Source organism: Heptranchias perlo, chromosome 39 (genome assembly GCF_035084215.1).
Source record: "Heptranchias perlo isolate sHepPer1 chromosome 39, sHepPer1.hap1, whole genome shotgun sequence".
NCBI lineage: Eukaryota > Metazoa > Chordata > Chondrichthyes > Hexanchiformes > Hexanchidae > Heptranchias > Heptranchias perlo.
In genome coordinates, this window is record NC_090363.1 from 519,023 (window position 1) to 536,312 (window position 17,290).

General features: G+C 47.9%; 1 protein-coding gene across 1 annotated transcript in view; it reads left to right on the forward strand.

The window, feature by feature from the left end:
• The window catches only part of LOC137305034 (pregnancy-specific glycoprotein 22-like), a 29,344-nt gene extending 17,340 nt beyond the window's left edge, over window positions 1-12,004 (forward strand). Inside the window, exons 3-6 of the mRNA XM_067973800.1 lie at window positions 3,480-3,782; window positions 3,956-4,222; window positions 10,983-11,082; window positions 11,533-12,004. Of these exons, the coding sequence (XP_067829901.1) occupies window positions 3,480-3,782; window positions 3,956-4,222; window positions 10,983-11,082; window positions 11,533-11,581 (719 nt within the window). The 3' untranslated portion in view covers window positions 11,582-12,004. The remainder of the gene's footprint in view (window positions 1-3,479; window positions 3,783-3,955; window positions 4,223-10,982; window positions 11,083-11,532) is intronic.
• Window positions 12,005-17,290: the final 5,286 nt, after the last annotated feature.

The following is a 17,290-nucleotide window of genomic DNA, read 5'->3' on the forward strand; positions in this document are numbered from 1 at the left end:
AGCAGGAGGTTTCCTTGCCCATGTTTGACCTGATGCCATGAGACTTCATGGGGTCCAGAGTCAATGTTGAGGATTCCCAGAGCCACTCCCTCTTGACTGTGCCGCCACCTCTGGTGGGTCTGTCCTGCCGGTGGGACAGAACATACCCAGGGATGGTGATGGAAGAGTCTAGGACGTTGGCTGAAAGGTATGATTCTGTGATTATGGCTGTGTCAGGCTGTAGCTTGACTCGTCTGTGGGACAGCTCTCCCGATTTTGGCACAAGTCCCCAGATGTTGGTGAGGAGGACTTTGCAGGGTCGACTGGGCTTGGTTTGCCTTTGCCTTTGTCGTGTCCGGTGCCTCGTGGTCCAGTGCCGGGTGGTCTGTCTGGTTTTATTCTTATTATGACTAATTGATATGCACGATCCGTAGTCTATAAGGAATTGAATATACATGAAATATACATGAATATACATGAATGTGCATGATTCATACTCTATAAGGGATTAATTTACATAGAATTACATAGAATTTACAGCACAGAAACAGGCCATTTGGCCCAACTGGTCTATGCTGGTGTTTATGCTCCACAGGAGCTACCTCCCTCCCTACTTCATCTCACCCTATCAGCATGACCTTCTATTCCTTTCTTCCTCATGTGTGTCTAACTTCCCTTAAGTACATCGATGCTATTTGCCTCAGCTACCCCTTGTGGTAGCGAGTTCCACATTCTAACCACTCTCTGGGTAAAGTGATTTATTAGTGACTCTCATATTTATGGCCCCTAGTTTTGGACTCCCCCACAAGTGGAAACCTATCATAGAATCATAGAATGGTTACAGCAAGGATGGAGGTCATTTGCCCATCGAGTTCGTGCCAAACCCCTTCATAATTTTAAAGATCTCTATCAGGTCACCCCTCAGCCTTCTCATTTTTATATAAAAGCGCCACAGCCTGTTCAGTCTTTCCTGAAAAGGATAGTCTCTCAGTTCTGGTATAATCCTTGTAAATCTTTTTTGCACCTTCTCCAAGGCCTCTATATCCTTTCTATAACATGGAGACCAGAACTGTGCACAATACTCCAAGTGTGGTCTAACCAAGTTTCCATATAAGTTTAACATAACTTCTCTGCTTTTTAATTCTATCCCTCTAGAAATGAACCCTGTTGATTTATTTGCAATTTTTTATGGCCTTATTAACCTGCGTTGCTACTTTGTGATTTGTGCATCTGTACCTCACGATCTCTTTGCTCGTCTATCCCGTTTAGACTCTTATTTTCCAAGGAGTATGTGGCCTCCTTATTCCGTATACCAAAATGCACTACCTCACTTACCTATAATTGAAATTCATTTGCCAATTACACGCCCATTCTGCAAGTTTATTCATTCCTGTATTTTGTTGCAGTTCTCCACAGTGTTAACTACACCCCCCAATTTGGTGTCATCCGCAAATTTTCAAATTGTACTTACATAAGAACATAAGAAATAGGAGCAGGAGTAGGCCAATCGGCCCCTCGAGCCTGCTCCGTCATTCAATAAGATCATGGCTGATCTGATCCTAACCTCAAATCTAAATTCATGTCCAATTTCCTGCCCGCTCCCCGTAACCCCCAATTCCCTTTACTTCTAGGAAACTGTCTATTTCTGTTTTAAATTTATTTAATGATGTAGCTTCCACAGCTACCTGGGGCAGCAAACTCCACAGACCTACTACCCTCTGAGTGAAGAAGTTTCTCCTCATCTCAGTTTTGAAAGAGCAGCCTCTTATTCTAAGATTATGCCCCCAAGTCCTAGTTTCACCCATCCTTGGGAACATCCTTACCACATCCACCCGATCAAGCCCCTTCACAATCTTATATGTTTCAATAAGATCGCCTCTCATTCTTCTGAACTCCAATGAGTAGAGTCCCAATCTACTCAACCTCTCCTCATATGTCCACCCCCTCATCCCCGGGATTGACCGAGTGAACCTTCTTTGTACTGCCTCAAGAGCAAGTATGTCTTTTCTTAAGTATGGAGACCAAAACTGTATACAGTATTCCAGGTGCGGTCTCACCAATACCTTATATAACTGCAGCAATACCTCCCTGTTTTTATATTCTATCCCCCGAGCAATAAAAGCCAACATTCCGTTGGCCTTCTTGATCACCTGCTGCACCTGCATACTAACTTTTTGATTTTCTTGCACTAGGACCCCCAGATCCCTTTGTACTGCAGTACTTTCCAGTTTCTCGCCATTAAGATAATAACTTGCTCTCTGATTTTTCCTGCCAAAGTGCATAACCTCACATTTTCCAATATTGTATTGCATCTGCCAAATCTCCGCCCACTCACCCAGCCTGTCTATATCCCCTTGTAGGTTTTTTATGTCCTCCTCACTTTCTACTTTCCCTCCCATCTTTGTATCACCTGCAAACTTTGATATGTTGCACTCGCTCCCCTCCTCCAAATCGTTAATATAGATTGTAAAGAGTTGGGGACCCAGCACCGACCCCTGCGGAACACCACTGGCCACTGGTTGCCAGTCCGAGAATGAACCATTTATCCCAACTCTCTGCTTCCTGTTAGATAACCAATCCTCCACCCATGCCAGAATATTACCCCCAATCCAGTGATTCTTTATCTTGAGCAATAATCTTTTATGTGGCACCTTGTCGAATGCCTTCTGGAAGTCTAAATACACTAAATCCACTGGTTCCCCTTTATCCACCCTGTACGTTATATCCTCAAAGAACTCAAGCAAATTTGTCAGACATGACTTCCCCTTCGTAAAGCCATGCTGACTTTGTCCTATTAAATTATGTTTATCCAAATGTTCCGCTACTGTCTCCTTAATAATAGACTCCAAAATTTTACCCACCACAGATGTTAGGCTAACTGGTCTATAATTTCCAGCCTTCTGCCTATTACCCTTTTTGAATAAGGGTGTTACATTAGCAGTTTTCCAATCTGCCGGGACCTTTGCCGAGTCCAGAGAATTTTGGAAAATTATTACCAAAGCATCCACAATCCCTACTGCCACTTCCCTCAAGACCCTCGGATGTAAGCCATCAGGTCCAGGGGATTTATCCGCCTTGAGTCCCATTAATTTACTGAGTACCAATTCCTTAGTGATTTTAATCGTATTTAGCTCCTCCCCCCCCCCGGGCGGGGGGGCGTGTGTGCGGGGGGGCGGGGGGGCCTGTGTGCGGGGGGGGGGGGCAGTGCGCGGGGGGGGGGCAGTGCGCGGGGGGGGGGGGGGGCAGTGCGCGGGGGGGGGGGGGGGCAGTGCGCGGGGGGGGGGGGGGGGGCAGTGCGCGGGGGGGGGGGGGGGCAGTGCGCGGGGGGGGGGGGGGGGGGGGCAGTGCGCGCGGGGGGGGGGGGGGGGGCCTGTGTGCGGGGGGGGGGGGGGGGGGCAGTGCGCGGGGGGGGGGGGGGGGGCAGTGCGCGGGGGGGGGGGGGGGGCCTGTGCGGGTGTTTGTGCAGTGACACTGTGTAATGTACTTTTCTTTTATTTCAGCGACGGTCAAATTGGTTGCTGCCAAAGGAAGCTCTGTTTTAATTCCTGGAATGCATAATTTTATTGGAAATTTCTTTATTTATTGGTATTTCATACATCCTAAAAACTCTCTCAGCATCGTGGAGTATTACGTCGGCCGTAAGAGACTTATTATCCATCGTGCGTATAAAGAACGGATTCAATTTTTTTCAACAAATGCGTCCTTCCTGCTAATGAATGTACAGGAAGCAGATTCTGGGCAATACGTATTACTGGACAGTTCAGGCACTAAACGCTTGAAAAATGTATTTCTTGAAGTCTTCCGTAAGCATATTAAAACTACTTATTTGATTATGTTCGTCGAAATAAGTGAGAAAGATCAGCCCCTTTCTGCCTCTCCTCTCCTCTCCTGAAGTAGTTTTCTGCATGCGGTGCTATGATTCTAATGTCTCTCCCTAATATTGTTTTAAAAGCCTCTGTTCCATTTCTCTCTCCAGAGCTTCTTACCATACTCAAAATATACAGCAATTCCAGCCTGGTGAACAGTGTTATCGCATTGAACTGTGTACTGCAGGAAAGGGAAGCCGATTCTATCACGTGGATCAAAGATGGAGTTTCCATTCCTAATGAGCATTACACATTGTCTGATAATAATAGGACTTTAATCATTCATATGGCACAGGAATCTGATTCTGGCATCTACACCTGTATTGCACAGAACCCCATCAGCCAAAGCAACAGCTCCTACTTGCTGTCAATCAAGAGTGAGTGTATAAAACTTTCCATTTAGTGTGTAACAAAGTCTCTTGTACTGCGCTTTATTGTGTTTGTAAATCAGGGTACATGAAATGACTGATTTCTCCAAAATTGCTTGTGATACAGAATAAACCCTTTCTGGTAACCAGCATGGGGCTTTGTGTAGGTATTCCAGGAACTGAGTGTGGGTGAACAACGGGTGTAATATGGTGTGCAATACACTTCACCAATTGAATTGGATCCAGAAACTGGAAGGGCAGAGTTTGCACTGGGGGATAGTTCACTGTGCTTTTTTGAGGCATTTTTTTTATTCGTTCATGGGTTGTGGGCGTCGCTGGCGAGGCCGGCATTTATTGCCCATCCCTAATTGCCTTTGAGAAGGTGGTGGTGAGCCGCCTTCTTGAACTGCTGCAGTCCGTGTGGTGACGGTTCTCCCACTGTGCTGTTAGGAAGGGAGTTCCAGAATTTTGACCCAGCGACGATGAAGGAACGGCGATATATTTCCAAGTCGGGATGGTGTGTGACTTGGAGGGGAACGTGCAGATGGTGTTGTTCCCATGTGCCTGCTGCTCTTGTCCTTCTAGGTGGTAGAGGTTGCGGGTTTTGGAGGTGCTGTCGAAGAAGTCTTGGCGAGTTGCTGCAGTGCATCCTGTGGATGGTACACACTGCAGCCACAGTGCGCTGGTGGTGAAGGGAGTGAATGTTTAGGGTGGTGCATGGGGTGCCAATCAGGCGGGCTGCTTTGTTCTGGATGGTGTCGAGCTTCTTGAGTGTTGTTGGAGCTGCACTCATCCAAGCAAGTGGAGAGTATTCCATCACACTCCTGACTTGTGCCTTGTAGATGGTGGAAAGGCTTTGGGGAGTCAGGAGGTGAGTCACTCGCCGCAGAATACCCAGCCTCTGACCTGCTCTCGTAGCCACAGTATTTATATGGCTGGTCCAGTTAAGTTTCTGGTCAATGGTGACCCCCAGGATGTTAATGGTGGGGGATTCGGTGATGGTAATGCCGTTGAATGTCAAGGGGAGGTGGTTAGACTCTTTCTTGTTGGAGATGGTCATTGCCTGGCACTTACCTGGCACGAATGTTACTTGCCACTTATGAGCCCAAGACTGGATATTGTCCAGGTCTTGCTGCATGCGGGCTCAGACTGCTTCATTATTTGAGGGGTTGCGAATGGAACTGAACACTGTGCAATCATCAGCGAACATCCCCATTTCTGACCTTATGATGGAGGGAAGGTCATTGATGAAGCAGCTGAAGATGGTTGGGCCTAGGACACTGCCCTGAGGAACTCCTGCAGCAATGCCCTGGGGCTGAGATGATTGGCCTCCAACAACCACTACCATCTTCCTTTGTGCGAGGTATGACTCCAGCCACTGGAGAGTTTTCCCCCTGATTCCCATTGACTTCAATTTTACTCGGGCTCCTTGGTGCCACACTCGGTCAAATGCTGCCTTGATGTCAAGGGCAGTCACTCTCACCTCACCTCTGGAATTCAGCTCTTTTGTCCATGTTTGGACCAAGGCTGTAATGAGGTCTGGAGCCAAGTGGTCCTGGTGGAATCTAAACTGAGCATCGGTGAGCAGGTTATTGGTGAGTAAGTGCCGCTTGATAGCACTGTCGACGACACCTTCCATCACTTTGCTGATGATTGAGAGTAGAGTGATGGGGCGGTAATTGGCCGGATTGGATTTGTCCTGCTTTTTGTGGATAGGACATACCTGGGCAATTTTCCACATTGGGGGATGGGAACTGGTAAGGGTCATTCCAACAGTCTCCCATTCCACCCAGCCAGCTGGTTATTTCCCAGAGGGTCCTTTATAGCAGAGGACAGTGGTCTCTCACATGCAATGGACATTAAACCCCAGTCACACTCTAACCTTTCTTAAAGGTGAACTGCTACAATTTAGAGTGCTGCAGCCCAAATTTCCAGCCCTGCTCTGTTTTGGAAGCGCACAGGAGGATGAGTGAAGAGGCAGAGCTTGGCTGCAGCCATTTGCTCAGAGCTGCCCTCCGGACAGCGTCCGCCGCTGAGATCGGCCCTCCGGACAGCGTCCGCCGCTGAGATCGGCCCTCCGGACAGCGTCCGCCGCTGAGATCGGCCCTCCGGACAGCGTCCGCCGCTGAGATCGGCCCTCCGGACAGCGTCCGCCGCTGAGATCGGCCCTCCGGACAGCGTCCGCCGCTGAGATCGGCCCTCCGGACAGCGTCCGCCGCTGAGATCGGCCCTCCGGACAGCGTCCGCCGCTGAGATCGGCCCTCCGGACAGCGTCCGCCGCTGAGATCGGCCCTCCGGACAGCGTCCGCCGCTGAGATCGGCCCTCCGGACAGCGTCCGCCGCTGAGATCGGCCCTCCGGACAGCGTCCGCCGCTGAGATCGGCCCTCCGGACAGCGTCCGCCGCTGAGATCGGCCCTCCGGACAGCGTCCGCCGCTGAGATCGGCCCTCCGGACAGCGTCCGCCGCTGAGATCGGCCCTCCGGACAGCGTCTGTCACAGAAATGGGGGTATATGGGCACAAATCGTTGAAGGTGGCAGGGCAGGTTGAGAAAGCGGTTAAAAAAGCATACGGGATCCTGGGCTTTATAAATAGAAGCATAGAGTACAAAAGCAAGGAAGTTATGATGAACCTTTATAAAACACTGGTTCGACCACAACTGGAGTATTGTGTCCAATTCTGGGCACCGCACTTTAGGAAAGATGTGAAGACCTTGGAGATGGTGCAGAAGAGATTTACTAGAATGGTTCCAGGGATGAGGGACTTCAGTTACGTGGATAGACTGGAGAAGCTGGGGTTGTTCTCCTTAGAGCAGAGAATGTTGAGAGGAGATTTAATAGAGGTATTCAAAATCATGAATGGTTTAGATAAAGTAAATAGAGAAACTGTTCCCATTGGCAGAGGGGTCAAGAACCAGAGGACACAGATTTAAGGTGATTGGCAAAAGAACCAAAGGTGACATGAGGAAAAACTTTTACACAGCGAGTGGTCAGGATCTGGAATGCACTGCCCAAGGGGGTGGTGGAGGCAGATTCAATCATGGCCTTCAAAAAGGAATTGGATAAATAATTGAAGAGAAAAAATTCGCAGGGCTATGGGGAAAGAGCGGGGAGTGGGACTAACTAGATTGCTCTTACAAAGAGCCAGCACAGGCTCGATGGGCCGAATGGCCTCCTTCTTTGCTGTAACGATTCTATAATTCTATTGTCACAGAAATCTGCTCGCCTGAGGGGCACAGGTAGCGAATAGTGTGGAGCAGTGAGAATAGCAGGTGATATTTCACCTCTCTAAGCCAGGGTACTGAGGTCAATTGGAGCAGCCAGAGGAGATAACCCAGGTCAGGGACAGTGGGCTCAGTGTTGCTCACTATCTCTGGCCTCTACACTGTGCACTCAGCTCCTGTGGGACCCTGAGAGAAATGTTGGTGACCTTTATCTCTCTCTCCCTCAAGCATTGACTCCTGCTGGAATCTAGATCCACTCCAGTACCATCTCCAAGTATTCCTCACTACTCATGTCACCTAAGGTAGTGAGCATCAGCGAGCTATTTGACCATGCTGGGATGGCGGTGCAGCTGAGTAAAGCCAAGTTCGAATTGAACATGTCCCCAAATCCGTGCTCTTCTTTCCCGCAACTCCATGTTTGAATCCTTCCAATCAGGTTTCCGCCCCTGCCACAGTACTGAAACGGCCCTTATCAAATTCACAAATGACATCCTATGTGACTTTGACCGTGCTAGCCCTCCTCATCCTTCCCGACCTGTCTGCAGCCTTTGACATGATTGACTACACCATCCTCCTCCTCCTCCAACGCCTCTCCTCCATCGACCAGCTGGGTGGCACTGCGCTCGTCTGGTTCCATTCTTATCTATCTCGTTTTAGCCACAGAATCACCTACAAATATACAAATTAAGAGCAGGAGTAGGCCATTCGAGCCTGCTCTGCCATTTGATAAGATCGTGGCTGATCTGATTTGTGACCTCAACCCTACTTTCCTGTCTACCTACTATAACCTTTCACTCCCTTGTTAATCAGGAATCTATCGAACTCAGCCTTAAAAATATTCAATGACCCTGCCTCCACCGCTCTCTGGGGAAGGGAGTTCCACAGACTCACGAGCCTCTGAGAGAAAAAATTTCTCCTCATCTCCGTCTTAAATGGGAGACCCCTTAGTTTTAAACTGTGGCCCCTAGTTCTAGTCTTTCCCACAAGGGGAAACATCCCCTCAGCATCTACCCCTTCAAGTCCCCTCAGCATCTTACATGTTTCAATAAGATCACCTCTCATTCTTCCAAACTCCAGTGTATACAGGCCCAACTTGTCCAACCTTTCCTCATAAGATAAACCCCTCATCCCAGGAATCAGTTGAGTAAACCTTCTCTGAACTGCCTCCAAAGTAATTATGTCTTTTCTTAAATAAGGAGACCAAAACTGCACACAGTATTCTAGATGTGGTCTCACCAATGCCCTGTACAACTGTAGCAAAACATCTCTACTTTTATATTCCATTCCTCTTGCAATAAATGACAACATTCCATTTGCCTTCCTAATCACTTGCTGTACCTGCAGACTAACTTTTTGTGATTCATGTACTAGGACACCCAGATCCCTCTGTACCTCAGAGTTCTGCAGTCTCTCTCCATTTAAATAATACACTGCTTTTCTATTCCTCCTGCCAAAGTGGACAAGTTCACATTTTCCCACATTACACTCCATCTGCCAAATTTTTGCCCATTCACTTAACCTATCTATATCCCTTTGCAGACTCTTCACAACTTACTTTCCTACCTACCTTTGTGTCATCAGCAAATTTAGCAACCATAAATTCAGTCCCTTCATCCAAGTCATTGATATAGATTGTAAATAGTTGAGGCCCAAGCACTGATCCCTGTGGCACTCCACTCGTTACATCTTGCCAACCTGAAAATGACCCATTTATGCCTACTCTCTGTTTCCTGTTAGCTAACCAATCCTTTATCCATGTTAATATGTTACCCCCTATGTCATGAGCCCTTATTTTGTGTAGTAGCCTTTGATGTGGCACCTTGTCAAAAGCCTTCTGGAAATCCAAGTACACCACATCCACAGGATCCCCTTTATCCACGTTGCTTGTTACTTCCTCAAAGAACTCTAATAAATTAGTCAAACACGATTTCCCTTTCACAAAGCTGCATTGACTCTGCCTGATTGCATTGAGATTTTCTAAGTGCCCTGCTATAACCTCCTTAATAATAGATTCTAGCATTTTCCCCATGACAGATGTTAAGCTACTGGCCTGTAGTTTCCTGCTTTCTGTCTCTCTCCTTTCTTGAATAGAGGAGTTACATTTGCTGTTTTCCAATCTGATGGGACCCTTCCAGAATCTAGGGAATTTTGGAAAATTAACACCAATGCATCTACTATCCCTGCAGCCACTTATTTGAAGACTCGAGGATGAAGTCCATCAGGACCTGGGGACTTGTCAGCCTTTAGTTCTAATAATTTTTTCAGAATCCTTTCCCTGGTGATTGTAAATGTTTTAAGTTCCTCCCTCCCTTTCACCTCTTGATTCACAATTATTTCTAGTGTTATTTGTATCTACAGTGAAGATGGATGCAAAATATCTGTTCAATTCATCCCCTATTTCCTTGTTCTCCATTATACACCTGCAATGGCTTCTGTTCTCGCTCCCGCACTGTTACTTCTGGCATCCCCCAAGGATCTATCCTTGGCCCCCTCCTATTTCTTATCTACATGCTGCCCCTCGGCAACATCATCCGAAAACACGTCAGGTTCCACATGTACGCTGACAACACCCAGCTCTACCTCACCACCACCTCCATCGACACCTCCGCTGTCTCCCATTCGTCGCATTGCTTGTCCGATATCTAGCGCTGGATGAGCAAAAATTGTCCTCGGTCCCTGCCATGCACTCTGTTCCCTCGCCACCGACTCCATCCCTCTCCCTGGCCACTGTCTGAGGCTGGACCAGACCGTTTGCAACCTTTGGCATCCTATTTGACCCTGAGATGAGCTTCCAACCACATATCCGCTCCATCACCAAGACCGCCAGTCTCTGCCCCTGCCTCAGCTCATCAGCTGCTGAAACCCTCATCCGTGCCTTTGTTACCTCCAGACTTGACTATTCCAATGCTTTCCTGGCCGGCCTCTCATCTTCCACCCTCCATAAACTTGAGCTCATCCAAACCTCTGCTGCCCCATATCCCAACTCGCACCAAGTCCCGTTCACCCATCACCCCCTGTGCTCGCTGACCTACATTGGCTCCCGGTCCGGGAACGCCTCGATTTTAAAATTCTCATCCTTGTTTTCAAATCCCTCCACGGACTGACCCCTCCCGATCTCTGTAACCTCCTCCAGCCCTACAACCCTCCGAGATCTCTGCGTTCCTCAAACTCTGACCTTTTGTCCATCCCTGGTTTTAATCACTCCACCATTGGCAGCCGTGCCTTCAGCTGCCTAGACCCTAAGCTTTGGAATTCCCTCCCTAAACCTCTCCGCATCTCCACCTCTCCTTCTTTAAGACCCTCCTTAAAACCTGCCTCTTTGACTGAGCTTTTGGTCACCTGTCCTAATATCTCTAAGTGGCTCGGTGTCAATTTTTGTTTGATTGATCCTGTGACGCGCCTTGGGACGTTTTACTATAAAGGCGTTATATAAATGCAAGTCATTGCAGGAACTGTATATTTGTAATCTCGGGCTATTCCTTTACAGTGTAAATGTTTAAAGCGTGATGATGATGAATTAATTGAGTCATTTTATTTCATTCCTTAGTTCCATATGCGACCTATAAACCTGGCATGATCATTGGTATTGTCTTTGGGATAGCGTGTGTCTTTCCAATGATGCTGGTCTTTGGCATTATTTTAGTGAGGTTAGTAAATATAAATATAAATATCACAGTGACCCGCAACTTGTGACAGTGAGTCTGATGAAATCAGAAGGCGGCAACAGGGCTGATTCTGTCCTCCTCGCCCGGGGTCGCGCTTGTGGGGTCAGACATTAGTATTAACAGGGCCCGCCCAATATTTCCCACATTCTGCCTGTGGCTCATCACTAGGATTGTGGAATCAGCCCTGAGTCACTCATCCATCAGGAAGTCTGCAGTTTCCGCAGTCTTTACCCCCCTCCCCCCGGCTCTTTTCACCACCGCCCCCCGGTCTTTACTGGACACAGACTCTGCACCAGGTGGGAGGGGTTACCTTGGGGGGAGTGGGCGAATGGGGGGGAGGGGGAAGGGGCGAACAGGGGAGGGGTGTGGGGGGTTGAGGGAAATGGTGTCTCCATTCTCCAGTGATATGTTTGTTTCCTTGTCTTTGTGCAGGTATCGCTGCCACCTTCCCCCTGCACTGACTTATAACCATCGGCATTGACCATGTGTGAGGATAGTGGTGAACTTGACATTGTGAGGAGTCCAGGAGTGGTGTGTGATCTCCCAACCAATTAAAGCAGCAGGGCAGTTACAGGCTGTAACTGAGTTCCATCATCATGTAAAGTGCTGAGAGATTGTGTCCGAATGTATTAATGAGGAAGTAGGGGGGCAGGTGAGTACTGAAGTCTCCTGGGCCATGTCACTGCAGCATCTGGCAGAGCAGATCGAAGGTGGGTGTTTCTGCTGATGGATGGCTGTGAGGAGGATTGGAGAATCCTGAGAGATGTTCAACTTTTGTGACCAGGGAGATTGTCCCCTAATAATCACCGTGCAAGGGCACTATGATTGGAGGAAACTGGGTGTGCCAGTATTGTACACAAAACCATGTATGTATTTCTATTAAAATCTATCTGCCAGCACTAAACCCATCCATACACACTTCATTGCATTCGTAACAGCATGCAGTGTAACCAGGCTTGTAATTGGAGAATGTTTGGCAAGGTTTGGGAATGTGTTCAAACTGGGTCACGTATTTACAGCCACTCGCAGGGCAGTGCAGATCACACAGCCCTCACCGTGCCTCGCGGCCCCCCGCACCATGCCTTGTGCCCCCCCTCGCCATGACTCCTCACCCTACAACCCAAGACAGCTCTATCCAACCTTGACATGTTCCAGCACAGATGCAGCTGGGGGTTATACAAGGCATCACCCGATAAATACACAGGGGAGACCATTCCCCATAGTCAATGGTCACTCACTCCCTCTGTACTGTACCGCCCCTCCGACGGTGCGGCGCTCCCTCTGTACCGCCCCTCCGACGGTGCGGCGCTCCCTCTGTACCGCCCCTCCGACGGTGCGGCGCTCCCTCTGTACCGCCCCTCCGACGGTGCGGCGCTCCCTCTGTACCGCCCCTCCGACGGTGCGGCGCTCCCTCTGTACCGCCCCTCCGACGGTGCGGCGCTCCCTCTGTACCGCCCTGGGAATGTCAGCCTGGATTATAGGCTCATGGCTCTGGAGTCGGACTTGAACGCACAGCCTTCTGACTCAGAGGTGTCGGTTCTACCCACTGAGCCACGGGCCGACTCCTGAGCTTGTGCGTAAACATTCATTCATTAAATGCTTCTTGGAGTGATGAGCCCTGAGAATCAGGGTAATGGTAGGAGCAAGATTTGTACAAAAAACACCTTCAAAAAACATAGCAACATAGGAATCACTGGATGATAAAAGACTGAGGTCCATCCAGTTCGTCTTCTAGCATCTTGGTAGTCACATGATACAACGATAATGGAATTGTTAATTAATCATAATCAATCCCAATCAATGAGCCGACAACAGACCCAGACTTGAGGGGAGGAAAAACGCCAGTGATGGAGCTTTAGGAACCGCAGGTCCAAAGTCACCAATTCCATGTCCATAAAGAAAAGGTTGGCATCTCAGGTATTGCGTATATGTAATTACAACATGAGTTAAACGTTATCTGCAGGCAATATTCAAGTCCCGAGGGAGGAGGAGGGAACTGGCTACTCCTGGCTCCTACAATCAGGGGCTGTCCTTTGGGGAATATTTTTTTTATTCGTTCATGGGATGTGGGCGTCGCTGGCGAGGCCGGCATTTATTGCCCATCCCTAATTGCCCTTGAGAAGGTGGTGGTGAGCCGCCTTCTTGAACCGCTGCAGTCCGTGTGGTGAAGGTTCTCCCACAGTGCTGTTAGGAAGGGAGTTCCAGGATTTTGACCCAGAGACAATGAAGGAACGGCGATATATTTCCGAGTCGGAATGATATGTTATTTCTTCCCAATAACCTGCTGGGATATTAGTGAATGAGGAACAGAAATTGTAATGAAAGAAGGTCCTTCATGGAATCAGGGAAGAGAAACTACAGAGACAGCAGGAAACAAGTGGGAGTACGAGAATGAAAATGATCAAGCCTGTAATGGTTTTTGGCATATGTGAGCTGATCTGATTTAATTGTGAAAACGCTGAGTTGACAATTTAGGAATCTGAGAAAGGCTTTATTACTCATTCCCTTTTCGTAATTATGGGTTGGGTCTGGCTAGGATATTTTCTGGACTGGACTGAACCAGTGCATTGTGGCCACTTACAATTGGCTATTGATAAGCAATCTAATTATAATATGTGCTGTGTAATCAGTGAGATGGCCAATGTAAACCCAGAGACACAGATATCCCATCAACATTCCTCTCGACTCTGACCTGTCTCTTCATTCCCTGAATCATTGGAAGAATGTGCGAGATTGTTCGATACAATAGAGAAGGAAAAATGGAAGATTTCTCCTCTGACACCCCTGACTTTGGCTGAAGTTCTTAACTGGGGCCCCTCACTCTCTTAAGGTGAAGGGTTAAAAATTACATCAGAGATCCCAAGATATTTGGAGAAGGAGAGCATAAGAAACTGGGAACCTTTGACAAAAATATCAGTTCTCTGAAACTCCTCAATACCTCGCCAGTCCTTCTGTACGAGCATATTGACTTCAAGGGCCAGTCTCATTCGGTAGATGATCTGAAGAGAGGAGGTTTCGACACTGGCCTCGTCCCATGCTGTCGAGACAGGTGTGTGGGTCCTGTATGAAGGTGCCCTATTGTCAAGAGAAACACTTGAAGGTGAGAAAGTGGCAAATTATTGTCCATTGGGCTGGAAGATCAAGATGTCTTTACTGCGACCCTTACCTCCGATAAAGAAGTGTAAAAACTCATCTTTCGAAGCTTTTGAGCGGCCCCATCCCATCCTGAGTGCTCTGAATGCTGACTGCTCTCTGCTGGCATTCTAACCTTCCTCCACTAAACCCAGTGAATGTAGCAGAGAGAGGCCTGCAACATCAAACACCTTTAACAAAATAATCAACCAGCTCCGGAAAAACTGATTCCAAAGGTGTGCAACAGTGAAAAGCTAATGATTGCTGTACCCTGGAGCAGATTATATCTGTTCCTTCACTCTGTTAGTTCATTATCAGTGAAATAAAATTAAATTGCTGCAAACTCATTTCCATTCTCTTCATTTGGCTCAATCTCTAAGTCTTTGTAACATTTAAAGAATAAAATAGCTGGCTGTTTAATGTTTTCAAATAACAAATAGTTGATTACGGGGGAGGTTCATGGACACTGAGAAAGACGGATGTTACTGCTTTACTTTGAGGGTGGACAAAGGACCTTGATAGGGGGAAGGTACAGGCTGCGGTTCCTTGGATTTCAGGACGGCCTGTCAGAGAGTTCGTCTGGAAAGGATGAAACTGAAAATAAAGAAAGCAGGAAACAGTGGAAATATTTCACAACGGATATGTAATTGGTTAACTGATAGAACACAGAGGGCGGGGGGTACAAGGATTGTGATAAGTGGGGAAGAATGTAACCAGTCGGATCCCACGGGGGTCTGATTTGGGAACTACTTTTGCTCAATATCTTTAGAAAGGCTGCTTTTCCCAATCAGGAATTTTGGCGAGTGGGCAACAGTCCTGACAACTCTCCGAGTTCAGAAAACACACAAAGCTAACACCCCGAGTTCAGACAACACAAAGCGCTAACATTCCCGAGTTCAGGAAACACAAAGCGCTAACATTCCCGAGTTCAGGAAACACAAAGCGCGAACATTCCCGAGTTCAGGAATCACAAAGCGCGAACATTCCAGAGTTCAGGAAACACAAAGCGCGAACATTCCAGAGTTCAGGAAACACAAAGCGCGAACATTCCAGAGTTCAGGAAACACAAAGCGCGAACAATCCCGAGTTCAGGAATCACAAAGCGCTAACATTCCCGAGTTCAGGAATCACAAAGCGCGAACAATCCCGAGTTCAGGAATCACAAAGCGCGAACAATCCCGAGTTCAGGAATCACAAAGCGCGAACATTCCAGAGTTCAGACAACACAAAGCGCGAACATTCCCGAGTTCAGGAATCACAAAGCGCGAACATTCCCGAGTTCAGGAATCACAAAGCGCAAACAATCCAGAGTTCAGGAATCACAAAGCGCGAACATTCCAGAGTTCAGACAACACAAAGCGCGAACATTCCCGAGTTCAGGAATCACAAAGCGCGAACATTCCCGAGTTAAGGAAACACAAAGCGCGAACATTCCTGAGATCTGGAACCACAAAGCGTTAACAACCCCGAGTTCAAACAACACAAAGCATCAACATTCCCGAGCACAGACAACCAACAGGGCAAACATTACCGAGTTCAGACAACACACAGTGTTAATATTCCCGAGTTCAGACAACACAAAACGCAAACATTCCAGAGTTCAGACAGCACAAAGCGCGAACATTCTCAAGTTCAGGAAACACAAAGCGCGAACATTCCCGAGTTCAGACAACACAAAGCGCTAACGTTCCCGAGTTCAGACAACACAAAGCGCTAACGTTCCCGAGTTCAGAAAATACAAAGCACTAACATTCCCGAGTTCAGACAAAACAAAGCGCGAACATTCCCGAGTTCAGGAAACACAAAGGACTAACATTCCCAAGTTCAGACAACACAAAGCACAAACATTCCCGAGGACAGACAACGCAAGGCGTTAACATTCCCGAGTTTAGACACCAAACAGCGCAAACATTCCCGAGTTCTGACAACACGAAGCGCGAACATTCCCGAGTTCAGACAACACACAGCGTTAACATTCCCGAGTTCAGACAACACACAGCGTTAACATTCCCAAGTTTAGACACCAAACAGCGCAAACATTCCCGAGTTCTGACAACACGAAGCGCGAACATTCCCGAGTTCAGGAACCACAAAGCGTTAACACCCCCGAGTTCAGACAACACAAAGCACTAACATTCCCGAGTTCAGGAAACACAAAGCGTTAACACCCCCGAGTTCAGACAACACAAAGCACTAACATTCCTGAGTTCAGACAAAACAAAGCACTAACATTCCTGAGTTCAGACAACAGAAACGCAAACATTCCCAAGTTCAGACACGAAGCACCAATATTCCCGAGTTCAGACAACACACAGCGCTAACATTCCCAAGATCAGACAACACACAAGGCGAACATTCCCGAGTTCAGACAACACACAGTGCTAACATTCCCGAGTACAGACAACACACAGTGCGAACATTCCCGAGTTCAGACAACACACGGCTAATATTCCCGAGTTCAGAAAACACAAAGCACTGACATTCCCGAGTTCAGGAAACACAACGCGAGAACATTCCCAAGTTCAGGACACACACAGCGCTAACATTCCCGAGTTCAGACAACACACAGTGCTAACATTCCCAAGTTCAGACAACACACAAGGCGAACATTCCCGAGTTCAGACAACACACAGTGCTAACATTCCCAAGTTCAGACAACACACAGCACTAACATTCCCAAGATCAGACAACACACAAGGCGAACATTCCCGAGTTCAGACAACACACAGTGCTAACATTCCCGAGTTCAGACAACACAGAGCGCTAACATTCCCGAGTTTAGACAACACACAGTGCTAACATTCCCGAGTTCAGACAACACACAGTGCTAACATTCCCGAGTTCAGACAACACACAGCGCGAACATTGCCGAGTTCAGACAGCACACAGCGCTAACATTCCCGAGTTCAGACAACACACAGCGCTAACATTCCCGAGTTCAGACAACACACAGCGCTAACATTCCCGAGTTCAGACAACACACAGCGCTAACATTCCCGAGTTCAGACAACACACAGCGCTAACATTCCCGAGTTCAGACAACACACAGTGCTAACAT